Source organism: Rhinolophus sinicus, linkage group LG06, assembly GCF_036562045.2.
Source record: "Rhinolophus sinicus isolate RSC01 linkage group LG06, ASM3656204v1, whole genome shotgun sequence".
NCBI lineage: Eukaryota > Metazoa > Chordata > Mammalia > Chiroptera > Rhinolophidae > Rhinolophus > Rhinolophus sinicus.
In genome coordinates, this window is record NC_133756.1 from 116,926,048 (window position 1) to 116,945,522 (window position 19,475).

Below are 19,475 nucleotides of genomic sequence, written 5' to 3' on the forward strand. Positions count from 1 at the left end.
CCCCAAGTCCCGGCTACAGCCCAGTTGCTCCTCTGAGATCCGTGAGACACACCTGCTCCTGGCCCCCTCTGAGCTCTCTGATGACCCAGTGCTCATACCCACCAAAACATTCCAGAAGTAAAGCCCAGACTTTACTTCTGAAAGAATCAGACTTGGACTTTGGGCTGGAGTAATGGTAGGGGCAGGCTAGGGCAGTGGCAGGAGGCCACCCGGTCCCCAGGCACAGGTAGGTCCTACTGCTATGGCAATGGGGCCAGGTTCAAAGGCCTTGTGGGGCCAGTGGCAGCCTCACCAGCCCATAGTTCTTCCTGCAGTTGTGGCCCCTCCAGTGCCTCTGGATGAGGGTGGCAGCGTTCTTCATCTTCAGAAAGTTGGACCTGAAACAGCAGCATGATGTAGGAGATCGTCCTAGCAGAGACTCGGCACCAAGAGGCAGACAGGGTACAGGCAGTGTTGGGAATCAGGAGAGCAGGGTGAGTCCCAGCTCTGTGTCTCCCAGCTACATAACCTGGGGCAACGACACATCACCTCTCTGTGCCTCAGCTTTCTCATCTGTAAAGTGGGTAGAATGATACCTGCCCTGCCTGCCTCACAGGCTTGTCATATGAGCCCCATAGGGAGACTTTCCAAAGTGTTTATTGAATGAATAAATGTACGACTAATAAGTAAATAATATGATGGATGGATGGATGGAGGGAAGGAGGGAGGGAGGGAGGGAGGGAGTGACCAGATGAACTGCAAAAGCAGAAGGTTGTGGGATTTCTGTGGAGCCTGAATCACACTCCAAAGTCAGTCCTTCCCACTTGTGAATTGTCCCAGCTGTACACACGTTCTTTATATCAAATATAGAACACACTTTGTAATTTATAAAATCTCAAATTTCCTCTTTGAGAAATTTCATCAGGAATCCGAGACCACAGAGTGTTCACATGTATGTGCCTCATGTATCCACATGTGCGTGTTTGTGAATAGGTGAGTGTACTGTGTTACTGAGTATACGTGGCACAGACGGGATGTGTGAATCATGGCTGTATGTTCATCCATGTGCTATCCATGTGTGTGCTGGTTTCTGTGGTGTACATGATGTGCACGCTTATTCCCAGTGTTCACATGCAGGGCACAGAGGTAAGCCAAGCATACGCGCACGCACCCGTGTGTGGGCTCTGGTAGGGAGGAGCATTTCCGGCATGTACCTGTCTTTGAACCCCCGGATGACCTTCTGGAGGAGGATGACTCTGTCGGTGATGGCCTTGTCCCGCTCCACCTCCAGCAGCATGTCGTGGTGGTCCTGGAGGGCAGAGCTCGTGAGCAGTGTCCTACCAAGCTCTCCAGTCCTGGGGCTCGGGCTACCCCAGGTGGGCTCTCTCTTCTTTCACTCAGAGTCCAGGCCTAGGGCTCAACTGGGCCCCACAGGCTCCCAGCCCTGCTCACGGGGCAGCCTCTCACAGCCACCAGTACAGAGAGAGGTGACTGTGGCTGTTTCCCAGAGGCCTGGGTGGGACAAATGGAGCAGGAGGAGCCTAATTTGACTGGGTGGGATCAGCTGGCTTTACCCCTGTGGCCTTCCCTGCTGAGCCCCTGCCTTTCCTGATGTCACTGTCGCATCAGTTTCTGACCTGGGCCAGGCCACTTTCATAACCCGCCAGGATCTTGGCAGCCATGTCCTACCCAGTCTCCTGGCCTCTGTCGCTCCCCCTGGCCCTCCCTAAGGAGGTAACTTCCTCAAACAAGTCTGATGGTGACCTTACAGGGATACCCCCAGGTTCCCAGGGACTCCTCCCTGGCACCCAGGCCCTCCATGATCCATGCCCTGCCGACTTCTCCAGGCTTCTCTCCTCCTCACCCCGAGCTCCCAACCCTCACTCCAGTTAGACAAGACTTCATCATTTATTCAATACATATGAAGTGAATGTCTCCATTGTTAGCACTGTGCTAGGAGTCTCAATGAACCAGGGAGACAGGGGCCTTGCCCTGGAGAGGCGGAGTCTTGTGGGAGGAGCCATATCCATCAGCAAATCACAGACCACATCTCTTGTGGACGGGGCTCAGCACAGATGAGCTGCTCAGCCAAGCCTTTCTGAATGAATGAATGAATGAATGAATGAGAAGTGGACATTGAGGCTCTGGAAACCACTGCCCATTTCTGAAGAGCCAGAGAGGTGAGGATGGGTCGATGATAGTCCTATAGGTGCCATTGTGCTGCATGCCTTCTCTCCCTTACCCACCTGGGCTGGGCACCAAATCAATTCAGGCTGGAAGCCCAGCACCTGACCTTGGGCAACTCCCTTCTCCTTTCTGAGCCTCTGAAATGGGCATAATAATCCTACCTCACTGGGTTGCTGTGACAACTAAATGAGATCATGGATAAAAAGCCCACACTGGGGTCTGGGCAGTTGTGAGATGCACAGGCAGGGAACAGTGGACACATTTTTCCAATAAGGAAATGAAGGCTCAGGGAGATGAAGGGACTGGCCCGTGGCCCCTCAGCCAGGAGGAAATTAGACCGGACCCCAGGACTCCCGCCAGCTCAGGGCCAGCTCCTCCCATCCCTCCACCCAGATGCCCTGTACTGACAGGGCTCCACCCAGTACCAAAGGAAGGAGCCCTGCCCCGTCACCCAGGACAGCCAGAAATGCAGTACAGCGGAAATGGAAATGGGGAAGCTGGGGTACTGGGAGCTCACACTCTCCCTGCCGCAGCTGCCCCACCACCATCAAATCCCAGCAAGCTCTGGACTCCCCATGGCCTAGTTTCCTTCTCTTAGCCCTGCTCCCTCCCCAACTGCCAGGCTCCAATGTCCTGCCCAGGCTTCTGTGGGAGCCAGAGAGCTCCAGGCTGCGGGGGTGGGGGGACACAGAGGGTCCTCCACAGCCCCAGATGAACCCTGCCTGACAGGAAATCGCAGGAGGAGACGTAAAGATACACTCAAGAGGGCTCCCCACTCCCAGGCACATCCCATTTTACAGATGGGGAAATGAGGATCAGAAAGGGCCATGACCTGCCCAAAGTAGGGAAGACAGTCCTCCCTGGATTGAATCCAGGCCTCCCTGGTGAGCCCACCTTGATCTTCTGTTTTCTCACCCTGAGTCAGTGCTCTGACCCCACCCTCAGGTCACAGATGGGCTCAATACCAGCTGTCCCTCCCCCACAGTGATACCCCAAGGTTCTGGAGAGGTGACAATGGGTCGATGATGGTCCTCAGAGCTGAACGAGAAGGCCTCATTCCCCACCTGCTTCTCCTATTACAAACTGCAGGGCAAGAGGATCCAAAGGCCCAGCACTGACCCCATCTGATGCTGTAGCTTCTCTAAAGCGGCCGCTTAGGGCACATTCCCACCCGTGATGGGACGTTCACAGCGAGTCAGAGGCTGTGCTCACCTTCAGAAAGATCTTGGTTTTGCCGATCTGCCAGTCATCATGAGTGCCCAGCACAGCCTCAGCCATGCGCTTGCATGTCCCCCGAAGGTCATCCTGGGGGGGGAGGTGCACAAGGGAATGGGCAGCCCCGCCAATGAGAAGGTCCCCTGCGTGTCCCTCCCGAGGCTGGGAGGCAGGGCTCTTGCTCCAGTTCTGCCCCTGACTCACTTTATGACCCCAACCCGGTCCTGCCTTCTCTGATCCTCACTGACCTCCTCAGCTCCACAGGATAACTGCAAAACCCTCTTCCACAGCTGACATCCAGGGCACACTTGGCAGCCCTGGTTTCATCCATTACACCACATGTGTGACGTCCACCCCTACCGAGCACAGCCATCAAAGCCTGCGGAGGCACTCCACTGCCTGAACCCCATTTTCCCAGCCATAGCCAAGGTGGCTGAGCCAATGTCATGTCCAGTATACTGTCCCGATGAGAAAACTGTGGCCCTCGCCCAGCCCAGAGTTGGGACTCCCCGTCCTGCCATCTATGCCCCAGCTCTGTACCTGCTTGTAGGCCGGCTTCACCCCGGGCAGCAACACTCGGTATCGCTCCACAAACTCCACAAAGCTGTAGCGGATGGGATAGCCAGCTCGACGGATTCGGATGGTCTCCATCATCCCTGAGTACCGCAGCTGGCGCACACACAGGTGCCGGTCGAACAGCTGCAGGCACAGAGCCAAAGCCATCAGCACGGGCGGCTCCTGCTGGGAGGCCAGCGCTGCTCTGCATTTCCCCAGCCCCAGACCAAGGCCACACAGCCCACAAGGAGCAAAGGTGGGACTGAACCTGAACCTGCAGTTCAAACCCACACAGCAGCACGACTGAGACCCTCACAGGGGGTGAGCTGGTGCTTGGGGGGCACAGAGGAGAGATGGCTTAATTCCCCCTTGGGACCTCTGGAGGGGGCTTCAGGGAGGAGGCAGTCTTTGCTCTAACCCTGACAGGAGAGAAGGCACTGGAGGTAGGTTAGAACATGTGCAAAGGTGTGGAAGCCTGAAAGTGCAGGACATGTTGGGGGACTTTACAGGGACTGAGGAGGCTAATTCACACCAAGGTTATGATAGCGCAGGTAGTGGGTGCCTTGCACAACCCCAGGGGGTGCCCTTCTTGTTGCAGGAATTATAGACTTGCAAGTATTCAGACAACTTTCTGGCTGCTGACAGTAAAGAGCCTTAAGAAGGAGACACATTTTTCTAACTGGCGCAAGTCATATTTGTCATGACTGCAGGGCAGAGCAGGGCCGCCTGGGGTTCCTGGAGGGGCTGGGAAAGCTAGGGAGGGAGCAGGGAGTCATGGGTTTGATTTGCGTTTGAGAATCTTGTCTCTCACTGTAGTGGGAAGGGGGCCTGGACAGGGAAGACAGGCTGCAGGAAAGCAGGGGAGCATCGAAGACATCCTGCTACTGAGGTCCACGCAATAGAGGCTGACATGTGGGTCCAGAGAAGGTTCCAGAGGCATCTGAGAGTGAGAGAGATGGTACCTAACTGCCTTGGCAACGCCCTGGCCTCAGTCCCCTGGACCTCCTGCCTTAGCCGGGGAGCTCGCTGGAGCCCTCTGTGACCCTCATGCCTCTGCAGACCTACCTGGTCCTGGGTCCAGGGGGACTGGCCAGCCCACTCTGAGGAACGTTTCCAGGCAGGGGACAGGGACAGTATGTGGATGGGTGGCTCCCGCCACCTGTTTCCTTTCCCTCCATGCACTTTCACTGGCCTCTGCTTCCCCAGACCCTTCAGGCCCCAGCTTCCCCCCAGGCCTCTGTGAAGAGCCTTGTGGTACCAACACCCTCCCCCCCAGAACCCTGAAAGGAGGGGGCGCCCAGTGAAGGGCTGCCCAGGCTCCCGGCTCTGTAGCCTCAAGCCCCTTAACTCCCCTGAGCCTCCTCCAGTCCCACATCTCAAATGTGTGAGCCATGGAGCACCCTGCCCCCCATGGCCCGCCCCCATCCCCACCCCCGGGCTGGGCCGGGACTAGCCCCCTGGCCAGGGCCGCTCACCATAGGCTTCTTGAACTCGTTGGGCTTGATACAGCGCACGAAGAAGGGCTGGCAGGCCCCCAGGGTACGCATGAGCAGCTCCAGCGACCGCTTGAACTGGCTGCTGAGTGTGGGCGAGCGCTTCCTGGTCTCCGCGCCCTGGGGGGACGAACCACAGCCATGGGAGGGGCTGACCTGCCCCACTCCAGCACTCCAGGAAGGGAAGCCGGAGGGAAGGTCGTGAGGTCAGGGCCTCAGGGAGAACCGCCCCGGGAAGCCGCTGGCCAGCACTGCACTTGGGGTTTTCTTGTGACTTGTCTGGTCTGGGCTAGAACTTGGACCCCAGACACCCTCCCACGCCGCCCCCTCCCCTGTAGCCTCCTGGGACCTGGGCCAGGAGAAGTACTACATGGGGAGCTGGGATGCCCCAGGTCCCCCACCCCCCTGGTGTGCTGGATGACCCTCTCTGAGTCTCCATCCTTCCTTTCCCAGAGTAAATGAGTGACCTAACTTAGTCACCTCAGGGCACTGGGATCGTCCATAGAGAAAGGTTAGATAGACCTAAATTCAAACCCTGGCCCCACTGCGTCCTAGCTGTGTGATCTTGGGCAGGTCACTAAACAGTGCTGACCTTCCCTTTCCTAAATGGGAATAGTGCCATCTGTCTAGCTGACAGGGCTGCGCAAGGTTGAGCACAGAGTATGTAAACAGCAACCTGGGATGTGGGGGTGTGGGGTTAGGGGCACGGAAGTGTGCTGCCTTTGCCCTCCCCTCCTGTGGGACTAGCCAGTCAGCAGCAGGCTGGGTGGGGCACATCCCCCCACCCCAATCAGCCTCCTAAGAAGGCACACAGCTGGCCGCCCACAGGGCTGGCCCAAGACCCAAGGCTCTGTGCTCCATCAGCTGCTCTGAGAGAGCAGGCCACTGACCCCTGCACCTCCCTGCCCTGTGGGGTCCCCTCTCAGAATACTGTGAGGGGTTTGTTGGGGAAGGACCTGAGCAGCAAACAAACAGGAAGCGGACCATCTCAGACTGATACCGAGGAAAGGCACATAGAACCCAGATTCGTTTCCAAAACATTTTGATGTTACTGTGTCCCTGGTGAAGATTTCTTATGAATAAATTTGATTCTCGTTATAAGATTTTATACTTTAAATGAATTTTAGCTGATCTCCTGTAGCACCAAAAACCAGGGGTACAGATATAGATGTGTGAGGCACGTGGGGGAGGCAGAGGCATTTAACCCGTAGACAATATGCCCCAGATTAAAACGAAACTTGCCAAGAACAGCAAACGCTTGCTATTCTGAAATTTGCCATGTTTTCTGTTTTAATTTTATTTGGAACATACTCTCGAGTTTTGCCAAGAGAAGCTGGGAGTATTTGCATCGGGGTAGGGTGAATGTCAGGTCTGTGGCCCCCACAGCTGCCCCCAGACCTGCCCCAGCAGCAGCGCTGGGTGACCCCCACTTAGAGAGGGAACTGTCCGGGTTGGGCTGTGCCCAGGCTACGTTAGAGCCCCTGCCCTAAGCACACACACATCAGAGACACAGACACACACTCATACACACAGCACACAACACACTGAGCACACAGTGCATGGACACAGTACACACGTCCTAACAGCACACAAAAACACAACAGAATACAGCATATATACACACACAGCACACACCTGCACAGACACACAAAGCGCACACGTACACACACATACAACACACACTCTTCTTTGGGGTTGATCATCGCCCTGGGACAATTTCTGGTCTGTCTTCCCTGCTGGGCTGAGTCCTGTGAGGGCAGGCGGGTCTGCCTTGTTTACGGCTGTGTCCCAGGTCTGGCACGGTGACCGTCAACAACACTGCTGACCTGAAGTGCTGCTGAATTGGTTCCAAGTAACCAAGGGCTCCCGAAAATTGTCCACCTTCCAATTGCTCAGGCCCAACATCTAGGAACCGTCCCCAACTCCTCTTCTCCTCGATCCAGTACATCAGCAAACCTTCTTGGCTCCCCATCCAAAACAGATCCCGGATCTGACCACTTCTTACCACGTCCTCCACTGTCAGCCTGGTCCAAGCCTCCCGCATTCCTTTCAGATTACTGCAATAACCTCCAAACTGGTCTCCCTCCTTCTGTCCCCACACTCCACATGGCCCTCTACTCCGCTATGGATGCAACAGCCTGAGTGTGGCTGTTAAAACATGAACCCAGTCATGTCTGCCCGCTCAGAACCCTCCAAGGCTTCCTGAGTCACCTGCATGAACACCGAGGTCCTTGTAAGGACCAACGATGTCCCACAGGACCTGGTTCTAGTGACTGCTCGTCTCCTGCACCCTGTGCTCTTCCTACACTGCACCAGGCAGGCTGAGGGCTGAAGACGCACCTTGGGGCTTTGCACTTCTGTTCCCTCTCTCTGTAACGCTTTTCTTCCAAAACGCCTGTGGCTGGCTTCTTTACCTCTCATCAGCATCTCAGTAAGGCCTTTCCTGATCTCCCTATTCAAAACTGCGAAGCCCCACCACTGGCATTCCCCACTCCTTCATTTTTCTCCATATCATATATCACCACCTGACATACTATATATTTTACATATTTATTTGCTTATTAACTATTTCCCCGTCTGCTGGAATGTAAGTTCCATGCAGACAGAGATTTTTTTTTTCTGTTTTGTTCACTGTTACGTCCCTGGGACTGAGGACAATGCTTGGCATACTATGGGCACTCAGTAAATATTTGTGATTGAATGAAGGAGTGTGTAAATGGGGCTCTGCAGCTGCAGAGTCTGCGGTCACTTCCCTGGCCACCTGGGTTTCTGTTTTGCTTTATTTCATTGAGGGGAAAGGTGCTCCTTTCGGATGTTCCTTGTTTTCTGGGATAATCTAAAGATATCTGGGGATGAGGTAAAGGCAGAAGTGAAAAGTCCAAAAGTCAATGTTAAATGACTCCACGGAGGGATCTGAGGGGCGGACAGACACCTGAGCATCATGGGAATGAGGCTGGGAAGTCACAGGCAGGAGAAGCCACTGGCACAAAGAGTGAACAAAGTGTCCTGTGGACTCAGGACCCTGGGAGCATGTGACTGGAGTTAGATTAACGGCGGTGGGGGTGGGGGGTTTGCTCAATGCCTTGGAAGAACTACCATCTTCATGGCTCAGCGGATCCCTCCAGCAGCAATGGACACGAACTCAGAACACTAGGGGGAGGCATCTGCGCTTCCACCCTGAGGAAAGCACTGTAGCTCATACACTGTATCGAATAAACTGACTTCACACTTCACCAAGCTGATTTCCACGTTCCTTTAACAGAGCGATCATGTTTCCAGCCGTTACAAAGCACTTTTTCTTTCCCAGAGGTGAAGCTTACAGAGACAGCATAGCACAGTGAAACAGAGCAGGGACTTGAAAAGCCTCACTTTAGCCCTCACTTGAATGGGACCTTGGACAAGTCCCTGTATCTTCCTGAGACAGACGTGGATCAAATCCCTGTGTGTTATAAGCTGTGTGACCCCCGAGCAAGGCCTCTCTGGGCCCCAGCTTCATTAGCTGTAAAACGGGAGCAACAGCAATTACTCGCAAGGTTACTAGGGGAGTGACTGAGGTGAGAAATGTAAGTGCACAGCTCACAGCCTGGCCCAGAAGAGTACATGTAATTGGTATCAAAGTGTCACGCTGTCTAATTCTGTGCTCCAATAACTCCCTCAGAGGTGGGCCATTCACGGAGACCTCAGGGTCTTATACTTGGCGCTCTCCACGGTTGCTCAGCAAGTAGATTCTAGTCCCAGGTCCAGGGGAAGGAGCCTTAGAACGGGAAACTTCACAGTGTCGTCTCCTGATACTTTGGAATGAGAGGAGAAGGGTAGGTGCAGAAGACGGGGTTCCGTGGTCTCCCAGAACTGTCCAAGACCAGGAGGAATGGGTGGGTCTGGCAGGGGGTGGTCTGGGGACCAGAAGAGGAGAGGAAAGAGGGGAAGAGGGCCCAGAGCCACACCTGTCCCCAGTGCTGTGAACCTACGATAGGTGTGTTCAGGGGTGGGCCTGCTGGGTGCTGGCGCTTCAGGCACCTGGAGCCCCTCTCTGGCTCTTCATTCACCCCATCTGCAGGAGGGGCCACAGTGTTGGCCTGGGGAGTGGGGTACCAGGGCCAATCCATGGGCAGAGGATAGAGACCACCGTGCAACAGGCTCCCCTGATATGTGGCTGCCCTGCTCTGCTGTGGCTTTTGGGAATTGTCCCAGAACTCTGTGAGGCACTGGGCAGCAGCGGGGTGGGGGGGTGGGGGGGGCAGATGTGCAGAAAGGAAGAGGGACTCAGCACTAAGACTAAAAGTAGGGGTATGTCAGTAGTAGGCGGAGAGAAAACTGAGGATTTGAGAAAAGGAAGGCAAAGGGGGATGGCAGAGCTATGCTTCTGCGCAGGGGTCCCCAGCACCTTTGGGACCTCAAGTGCCTTGGGAGGCGCAGCCTGAAAGTGGTGGTTTAGGACATACAAGGGGTGCTCACGTTCCAAGGCCTTAGGAGGTCTGGGGACAATGACTTGTAGTGCCAGCTCTCCAAGGTGCTGGGCCTTGGGGTGAGTCACACCCCATCTCTGAGCTTCAGTCCCCTGTCTGCAAAATGCAGACAATACCACCTGCCCATCCTGCCTCACAGGATTATCACAGGATCTGACCAAATCGCAATGTGGAAACATTTAGCAGGGCTTGGCTAAGTCAAAGACTCAATTTGGGAGAGGCTGTGGGTGACACGGGTTCGATTCCAGCTCTGGCCCTGGCTCACAGGGTAGCTGGGCCAGTCTTGTTTCTTTTTCTAGGACTCAGTTTCCTCCTTTAAGAAACCGAGATGCTTGCAGTACACACAACTCAAAAAAACAAAAAAAACAAAACCACTCCACAAACCACTCCACAAAAAAAACACATTCCAAAAAAAAAAAGAAAGAAAGAAAGAAAAGCACCAGCAGTAGCAGCCAGCCCTTTCCCCAACCCTCAGTGCCACGGGAGCCAAGGACACAGCCCAGCCCCAGGGGCTGCTGAGGCCTCTCCCGCCATCCTCTGACCCCAGGTCTGGGTCTTTTACCTTCGCGGAAGCTGCTGACTGGCGAAGAGTGCCCGATGAATAACCACAGAGAAACTATAACAGGAACCACAGTGCAGGGGGAGATGGGAAGGGAAGGGGGCAGGGAGAACGTGGTGGGTCAGAAAACGGGAGGCAAAACCCACAGGGAGAGAAAAGGAGCCTCAGGGCAGAGGTCTGAGCTCCTGGGGGCCGGGGCAGCATGGGCATCTGAGTGAGCACCAAGGGGGCAGTGGCTCCGCCTGCCCGTGAGCCCCTCCGTGTACCCTCCAGGAAGCCACGGGACAGGAGGAGAATATGAAATAAAAAGGCATCTGATATGATCCTGCAGGAAAAAGTCCACCAGACTACCACTCTAGGGACAAAGGAAATGTAGAGGGTGGGACATTCTCTACCCCCTGGATGGGGTCCAGGGCTACCACAAATATGCCCTTTGTGCCGTTTCTCGGAACACCCACACCCATCCATGTCCTTGGGGCTGGACGTACTCCCTTTGCCTGTGCTCCGTTAGCGCTAGAGGTCCAGGTATGGGGACCCCACCTTAAACCGAGTCCTGATCTGGCTCCTCGTGCCCCCTCGTGTGACCCTTCCTTGGGCCTTGCACCCCACCTGTACCCACAGTCAGTACAAGAGGAACAGATGGGAGGACCTTGGGGGCCCCCAAGTCCCTCCTGGAACAACAGCAAGGCACTGCGGCTAGAGGGGCTCAGCTGAAGCAATTAGACAAGGGTAGAGGGGTGTTAGACTCAGGCCTGGCTTCTGCGGGGCCCTTCCCACCGAATGACAGCCCCGTCCTGACATTACCATGGCGACGTCAGCTTGGAAGATCTGCTTGATGAACTTGTTCCTGGAGGAGTGGACCAGCTGGATGATGTCTCCATGTAGGGTGTCCCGGTTCTTCTCCAGGAAGCCTGGGCAGCGGCAAAGAGTGGTCACACCTTGCCAGCTCTGGCAGCCTCTGCCAGACAAGATTCAGCCCTTCCCCAATCCTCCCCAAGAGCCAGGTGGACCCTCAAAATTCACTTAGTTCAACCACATCCATGCTATAGTGGGGGATACGGAAGCCTGGAGATAAAAGCAGCTTGCCCAAGATCACAGAGAAAGTGAGGCACAGAGCCAGAACTGGAATGCTGTCTCCCCCAACACAGAGCCCCTCTCTTCCAGACCCCGTCAGAGAGAAGGGCAGGAGGTCTCAGTCCCCGGGAGGGAGCAGGCCCACTTTCCGGACTGAGACACCCAATGCCTGAAATGCCAGCCTTAGTCTTTTGAACGAAGGTGTCAAAAGCCCTTGTTAAGTAAATGTATCACCTGAGAGAGAATACATGTTGATCTAGTACCAGCTAGTAGTAAAGGAGTTAATTAAAAGTAGCTTGTATTTATTTGGACCATGCCTTATGTCTTACAAAGTGTTCTCACAGCTCTGATGATCACTGCCCCTGGAGACACGGGACAGGCAGGAATTATCTTCTCCTCACACAAAGGAGTAAACCAGTGCTCAGAGAAGCTAAGCAAGTTGTCTAATAACACACAGCCAGACACAGGCAGAGTTAAGACTCGAACCCAGGACCCTTGGCACTAGCCCAGGGAGGTTCTCCTGCACCACACAGACCTCAGAGAGGCTGCCATTCCCAGGAACTGAGGACTTAGGAACTGGTTAATGGGAGGGTCTTACTCGGGTGGGGCAGGAGACAGAGTGCCCAAGGGCTGGGGATGTCTGGGGAAAAGGAACCCTGCAGAGAAACAGCACCTTCTCCCCACTGCCCCAGCTGGTACATGGCACAGAGACCCAGTGCCAGGCTGCCCACTGGCGTCTGAGGAGGGCAGAGTTGCAGGCAGCGCTCGGTAGGGCAAGAGTGGGCTCTGGAGTTGGGATGGAATTGTAGGGCTCTAATTAAAGCTCTGTGACAGACTCACTATGGGACCTTAGGAAGGTCCCCTCTGGGCCTCAGCTTCCTGTGAAATGAGAATGACAGTACCCATAAACTCCTGCTTCTCTTCAGATCACCTAACACCACACCCATGTCATAGATAAAATGCTAGATTAAAACAGTACTTTTTGAACCAGAAAATGCTGGTAGAATTGTTTAAACTGATTAGGGACTTAGGCAAGTCCTTTCCCTCTGTGGGCCTCAGTTTCCAAATTCATTAAAATAGATGACCCATATGGACCCTCCAGATCCAACATTCTGTAATTTTATAACTTCATATAGAGTTCGCTCATTTTCATTTCTGTATCCTCAGCAACAGCATGAAACCTGCTATAGCATAGATGCTTGGTGAAAGTTGGTTGAACAGAACTGAAAGACAATCCTCTATTACTCCAAACACAGACCCTTTGGTTTGCCCAACAGGCCTTCAAACTTAATGTTGGCATCCGACTTTGTAACAGCAGGGTCAGATCACGCATCCAATAATTTAGAGAGGGCTGGGCAGCCTTCAGATTCCATCCCTGCAGCATGGCTCACTGATACTGCCTTCTGGACCAACGCAATGAGGAAGTATGACACCAATGGTTCTTGGCTTGGACTGTGCAGGGGACCCTTTGAGACTGAACGGCAGGAGCTCAGTGTTGACAGATTCCACAACTGATGCCCATTCGCGGTCAGCCCTTTATTCTACAGTGGGAGGGGCGGGGTTGGCAAGGGCAGATGGCAGGCTTTTGACAAACCCTGTAAGAACTCCAAGTGGGTAGACTTGACTGTGTTCTGACCTTCTCTTTATTTCTAGCTTTAAAACAAACCCAACTGCAGTACAGCCTCTTTAAAGCTCACACTTGGTCTTGCTTGCTGAAAGAGTCCGGGCTGGTTCTAAGCCTGGCTTAGCCCCCAACAGACTATGTCATATAAGGACAGTTAACCTCCCTTCTGAGTGCATGTCTCCCATATGTGCAAAAAAGCATTGAATCCACCCAAAAAAATTGAAAGCAGGGTGTCAAACAGATACTTATACACCCATGTTCATGGCAGCACGATTCACAATAGCCAAAAGGTAGAACCAGCCAAATATCCAGCAATAGTTGAATGGATAAATAAAACACACACACACACACACACACACACACACACACACACACACACACAAATATTATTCAGTCATGAAAAGGAAAGAAAGTCTGACACATGCTACAGCATGAATGAACCTTGAGGACATTATGCAAGTGAAATAAGTCAGACACAAACCGACAGATGTTGTATGTTTCCACTTATATGAGGTTCTTAAAATAGTGAAATACTTAAAGACAGAAAGTAGAGTAGAGGCCATCGGGGCTGGGGGAGGGGGAGGATGGGCAGTGACCGAGTAACGGGTACAGAGCTTCTGTCTGGGCTGATGATTAGGCTGTAGAAATGGATAGTGCTGTTGGTGGCACTGTATTGTGAATACACTTAATGCCACTGAATTGTAGACTTCAAAAGCGTTAAAATAGTAAATCTTATATTACGTATTTTACTACAATTTTTTTAGTCTCTTCTAAAAACAAAAGGGGAGCAGTGAGCCCCCTTTGCTGTTTCCTGAGGCCCCCTCTCTGTCCGTATTCCTGGGGTCCTTGTCCTGGCTGGAGCCCGGGAAGGGAAGGAGGGCACAGACAGAGACAGCCCCCAGCCGCCCGCCGGTACCTTGGGTCTCATAGTAGACGACACCAGCAAAGTGGTTGATTCCAAACTGGGTCTCGTAGTTGTTCTTGGGAGGAATGTAGTTCGTGTTGAGCTTGTGCTGGGAGTTCAACTTATGCAACATGGTGGTGTCCGTGCCCTGTGGGAACCAAGCAGCGGCGGCTGCCGAACCCCCCCTGTCCCCACCCTCCACCAGCCCCACTGCCTATCCTGCCCCACGTCTTCGCACCCTCTCTTCTGTCTTTCTCAAGAGCTTCCCCTCCCTTTATTTAAACCCCATACAGGAACCCTCCATTACCCCGTCTGTGAAGGGGCTGAAGTGGAACCACACAGCCTTGATAATACGTCCCAGTTTAGAAAATTAGTTCCACGAGTGATATCACTAGGTGTCTGAGCACCTAGTCTGGGCCGGCTACGTGCTCAGATCTTCATTGTTTGGTCCAGGACCCAATAGACTGTAGGTGATTCCCAAATGTCAGATGCATGCACTTGAATTGGCTCCAGAGCCACCCCGAGAGGCAGGTATCATCGGTCCCATTTTGCAGATGAGGAAAGCTGAGGCTCAGTGTGGAGGGGATTTGTGTGCCCTGCCCATTGCCCCCCTGGCCTGTATGCAGCCCTGGAGGACCCCACCCTGCCGCAGGCCCACCTTGGGGAACTTGCTCTCCTCGTCGATGAGGGAGATGATGTTCATGGGCTTGTTGGCGATCATGTCCAGGGCATCCTGGTTGTCGGTGAACTCGATGTGCAGCCAGTCGATGCTCTCCAGGTCGTACTCCTCCTGCTCCAGCTTGAACACATGCCGCACGAAGAACTGCTGTAGGTGCTCGTTGGCGAAGTTGATGCAGAGCTGCTCGAAGCTGCGGGGGGAGAGGGCATGGGGGACACAGGACAGGAGAGATGGGTGGGGTGTCACTCAAGCCCTGCTCCATGGCCCAGGGGCCCAGCTCTGCCTCCATGGGCAGCATGCCCTTGGGCACTGGTGCCCATCGTGGACTCTCCAATCTCTTAGGTGGGGCGGGATTGTCAAGTCTAACTCCCTCAATGTGCACGAGAGAACCAGAGAGGGCAAAGCACTCACCCAAGGTCACTCAGTGAGTCAGAGGGAGAGTTAAGGCTAGGGCTGGGGGCTTGAAACTCCCTGTGCAGGACCTTTTTCCCTGCATGACCAAGCCCTGTAGGGAGCGCTGGCAGGGGGGCCCCAGCCCTTGGCAGAGCACCTGGGGTGAGGACAGCCAAGGCGCTGGGCAGGTGGACATAGAGAGGGATCCAGTGTCAGCAGCACCTGGGAAGGGGGCTGACGAGAGTTGGAAGCAGAGCCTTGATGACTGATATCTCTGATTTACCAACTCTGTGCTCTCCCAGGTGACACTGTGTTTTCAATGTGGGTATTTTGGCGGTGGGGGAGGGCTTTGAGGCATGCAAGCATTACAGGAATTGAAGTGACTTGCCAGGGGTCACGTAACTAGGAAGTGGGGCAGGGCCAGCTGTCTCCAGCCCCAGGATCTACCTGGGCCTGCTCCATCCATCTTGTTTGCCTCTCACATGGCCCCCAAGAGTATGGGACCTCAAGTGTGGCCAAGACCCCCATGTTGAACTTGGCCCAGGCCTTTGAGGCACCTTGCAGTGTGGACACTGGGCAGATGGAGCCCATGATGGTATTACAGCCTCACCCCTTGCCTACCCGTCCCCTGCCCCCAGCTGGCCTCAGCTGACTCCTGGGACTGGAGGGGATGGGAAGGAAGGGGAGAGGGCCCGCCAGACTAACTGGAATCAAATTTTCCCACGGCCTGGCAGAATGTTTTTGGCACCAACTAAATGTAGTTTAAAAGGAGAGATGTGACATTTCTTATGTCTGTGCTATGGAAGAAAATTCCCACAAGGCAGAGCCCCGCGTGGTACCTGTTCACAGCAAAGTTCTCGAACCCAAAGATGTCCAGAAGGCCGATGGAGCGGCGAGAGTTCTGCACCTCCTGGGAGGGGGGCTTGTAAATCGCTGCGTTGATCTTGTCCACAATCCAGACAAAGAGCCGCCCGTAGATCCCCTGAGAGGCAGGGCAGCCTCATTGGCTACTGGGCCCAGCCACACCCTCCCAGGGAGATAGGCCTGACTCCTGGGCCCTTCGTGGCCTCGCTCCCGCCCCTTCCGTGAAACAGCGTGCTGTTGGAAACTGCCAAGCCTTTCCTCAAGCTGTTCCCTCTGCCTGGAGCACCCTTTTCTGCTTGGAAACTTCCTACTCATTTTTCAAAGCTCCTCCGAGAAACCTTCCCTGACCTCACAGCTTGGGAAGGAGCCCTCCTTTGGGGTCCTATCTCTCCATCCATCTCTGTCTCCCCAGCAGTTCTGAGTATCTTGAAGGTTCCAGAGCCCAGCCCAGGGCCTAGAGCAGGGAGGGGCCCAATGGACAGCAAGCACACGACTGCGGAAACAGGCAGGACTTGGTGCCTCCCCACCCGACCCAGCCCCGTTACTGTCTTCTTTGAAAAGATGGGAAAGGGTGGCCCCTGGGCTGGGAACAGCACAGCAGACTGAGGACCCAAAGAATATGGCCCAGCATGAGGCCCAAAGATGGTGGAGATCAAAGTATGCAAGGGTGGAGGGCCTGAGGGGACCAGAGCTGGCAGGGCCCCTGGAGGGTAAACTGCCCAGCCCCTTGTGGGACGAGTGGAGCTCAGGGGAAGACAGACCCAGAAAGAGCCAGTGGCCAGAGCCCGGACCTACGGGCAGACCAGGGTCAAGGCCCTCCGCCAGCTGTGTGGACTCCTGGGCTCCTGCCCGTTCAAACCCAGTCTCCTGATGGGCAGGGAGAGCCAGTGGCCACTCCACAAACGCCCACCTTGACGAAGGCATCTCGCACGTCCAGCGCCTGCTCCCTGCTGAGCGGGGTGGACACCGTCTCCCCCCGAGTGATGAGGGTGCGGCTGGTCAGGCAGTTCATCAGGTCTGGAGGGTTCACCTGTGGGGTGATATCCAGGCTCTCACCCAGCCCTCTGCGGGCCTGTCCCTCCCTCCACCGCACCAAGAACCCCCTCCTGCTTTCTACCCAGGCCTCGCGCAGACTGTTCCCTCCACTAAGAATGCGCTTCCCGGTGGCCTCACAGCCAAATCCACCCAAGCCACTAAATCACATCCAAATGTTGCTGGGAAGGAATTGCTCTCTCCTTGACAGGCCTGTCCTGTTCCCCTGGCATGTTACCTGTCCCTCCCAGCCTGGCTCTGACTCTGGCTTTATTTATCGCAGTCATCCAACCCAGAGCAAAGCCTAATGTTTGCTACACAACTGACTGACTCACTCACTCAGGGCCCCGGGCCCAGGGCCCTCCCTGTTCCCAGGGGCAGCTGGGCTAAGACAGGCAGTGGGACTCCCAGGCTCTGGGCTCTATTCCCCCACAGCCACCGTGCCCAGCACAGATCCTGCACACAGTTGGTTCTCAGGGTTGAACCTCTAGGACTCTTCAAGCAGAGGATCCAGCACCTTGGTCCGCACGTGTCCAGGACCCTGAGCCTAAGGTCAAAACTCTCCCTCCGACAGAATCAGAAGCCGTTGTGGAGACAGAAGACCAGGCACTGACCTCGAGCAGGGATGCAGTGGTGGCCAGCGACGGGGAGAAGAGAACCTCACAGGCATCCAGGTTTTCAAACGTGCGGGCTGTGAGCAGCAAGAGGGCACAGTGTCAGGTAAGGGAGGGTGGGCATGGGGAAAGGGCGTAATCTAGGAGGACCAGGAGCCATGTCCACTCTTAGGGGGCCTGTCCTATTCACAGAGGGCATCAGCACTATGAGTAAATGCTACTCTGGGTCCATATATGTTGATGAATGTCCTCACCATGAGCTATGGGCACCATGAGGGTAGGAACCGTATGTGTCCAGCACCTGGCTTCATGCCTGGTGGCATCCACGTAGCAGACACTGGCAGTGACACCCATCTCCCCCAACCTCCACTCCAGACTCCCAGAGCAATCCGGGGCTCCTATGACACAGGCTTTGTGAACTTGCTTAGCTCAGTGCCTCATACCATCTGTCCTTCCCCAAATGTGCCCTGCTTTCTCAGGCCTCAGGGCCTTTGCACAAGCTCTTCCTTCTGCCTGATGCTCCCTTTCTCCACATCTCTTAGTCTTTCAAGACTTACTAGACTGTGAACCCCTTGGATCTGGGATCATTCATGCATTCACTGAGCAAACTTTCCCAGAGAGACAGTTTTGACGTAAGCTCAGGCTCTCACTCATCTAGGGACCATGTTGACTACCCAGGGCAAGAGCAGAGTGGGACTGGTGGCTGCCTCAGAGAACCACCTCCCAGCCTGGCACATAGTAGGTGTCCAGGCAGTGTTAGACAAGTGAACATGTTTTCTTCCCTAGCCTTCCCCCTTTTCTGAAGATGGCTGTTTAGTCACTCACACCTTAGTATGAATTAATTCAAAGATTTATCCTCTCTCCAAAATATCTGACCTTAAAGAAGAAACCAGATTTGAAAGGGGTCTGAAAGGGCCCATAGTCAACCCTAGTATACTTTACCTGTACATCTCTATTGTGGGATTTCAGCACAGTGAAAGCAAACCTGAGGCTAGCAGATCTGTTCAAATCTACCACAAGTGAACTCTCCACCCCAAAGAGGATATGTACGGGGACAGAAACTGAGCCACCTGGACCCCCTGGACAGCTAGTTGTTGTGCTGCCCTTGGAGTCAGTGCAGGGGTGGGGTGGGGAGTGTGCCATTCGGGCCCCTCACCCTCATACTGCAGGTTGCCCAGGTGCAAGATGGTGGCCAGGAGCTTTGAGATCTCCCAGTTCTCCGTGTCGGTGAACATGAGCACCTTCATGGCGGAACGGATGTTGGCGTACTCCTGGCTGTCCTCCCGGCCCTCACAGGTTATGCAGTTACCCTGGTGGGCAGGTGTGGGAGAGTGGGTGCAGAAGGGCATCAGGGGGGCCAGGGGTATCCCCCGAGAGGCCGTCCCTGGGCCGAAGGGCCCTCACGGCCAGGCCAGGCCAGCCCAGGGCTCCTAGCGACTCCTCCAGAATATCTAGAAAGCTCCTGCCTAGGCTTCTCAAGAACATGTTTCCCAAATCTGGAGACCTTGGATGCCCCCCAATGACCAAGTCACTGCTGTCAGGCCTGGCCTGTCACCCTGCCTGGCAGTCACAGCACCAAGGCCCTACCATTCTCCCCCCTTCCCCGATGGACACCCACCCTCAGGGATTAGAACCCCTCACCAAGTACAGCCTAGAGTGGAAGGAAGAGGGGTAACTGCAGACGGGCAGAGCGCTGACAGTCTGCCTTCTTATGTGTGCCTATAAGGTCTGTGTGCGAGTGTGTGTGTGTGTGTGTGTGTGTGTGTGTGTGTGTGTGTACAAGTGTGCCAGCTAACCATAGGAAGGGTCCAGGAAGGCGTGTCACACATACAACACA

The 19,475-nt window shown here is 54.7% G+C and overlaps 1 protein-coding gene across 6 annotated transcripts in view; it reads right to left on the minus strand.

Annotated features, from left to right (window-relative positions):
* The window catches only part of MYO7A (myosin VIIA), a 69,092-nt gene that overhangs the window by 30,334 nt on the left and 19,283 nt on the right, over window positions 1-19,475 (minus strand). For 4 of the 6 annotated variants that reach the window (XM_074335724.1, XM_074335725.1, XM_074335727.1 and 1 more), the window contains 12 exons: window positions 18,795-18,948; window positions 17,639-17,715; window positions 16,903-17,022; window positions 15,968-16,110; window positions 14,715-14,925; window positions 14,069-14,204; window positions 11,259-11,365; window positions 5,412-5,549; window positions 3,922-4,080; window positions 3,379-3,471; window positions 1,194-1,288; window positions 293-377 (listed from right to left, as the gene is read on the minus strand). In XM_074335724.1, coding sequence (XP_074191825.1) covers window positions 293-377; window positions 1,194-1,288; window positions 3,379-3,471; window positions 3,922-4,080; window positions 5,412-5,549; window positions 11,259-11,365; window positions 14,069-14,204; window positions 14,715-14,925; window positions 15,968-16,110; window positions 16,903-17,022; window positions 17,639-17,715; window positions 18,795-18,948 — 1,518 coding nt within the window. Of the gene's footprint in view, window positions 1-292; window positions 378-1,193; window positions 1,289-3,378; window positions 3,472-3,921; window positions 4,081-5,411; window positions 5,550-10,457; window positions 10,512-11,258; window positions 11,366-14,068; window positions 14,205-14,714; window positions 14,926-15,967; window positions 16,111-16,902; window positions 17,023-17,638; window positions 17,716-18,794; window positions 18,949-19,475 lie in introns of all 6 variants that reach the window. The other 2 variants (XM_074335723.1, XM_074335726.1) reach the window with 1 other exon arrangement.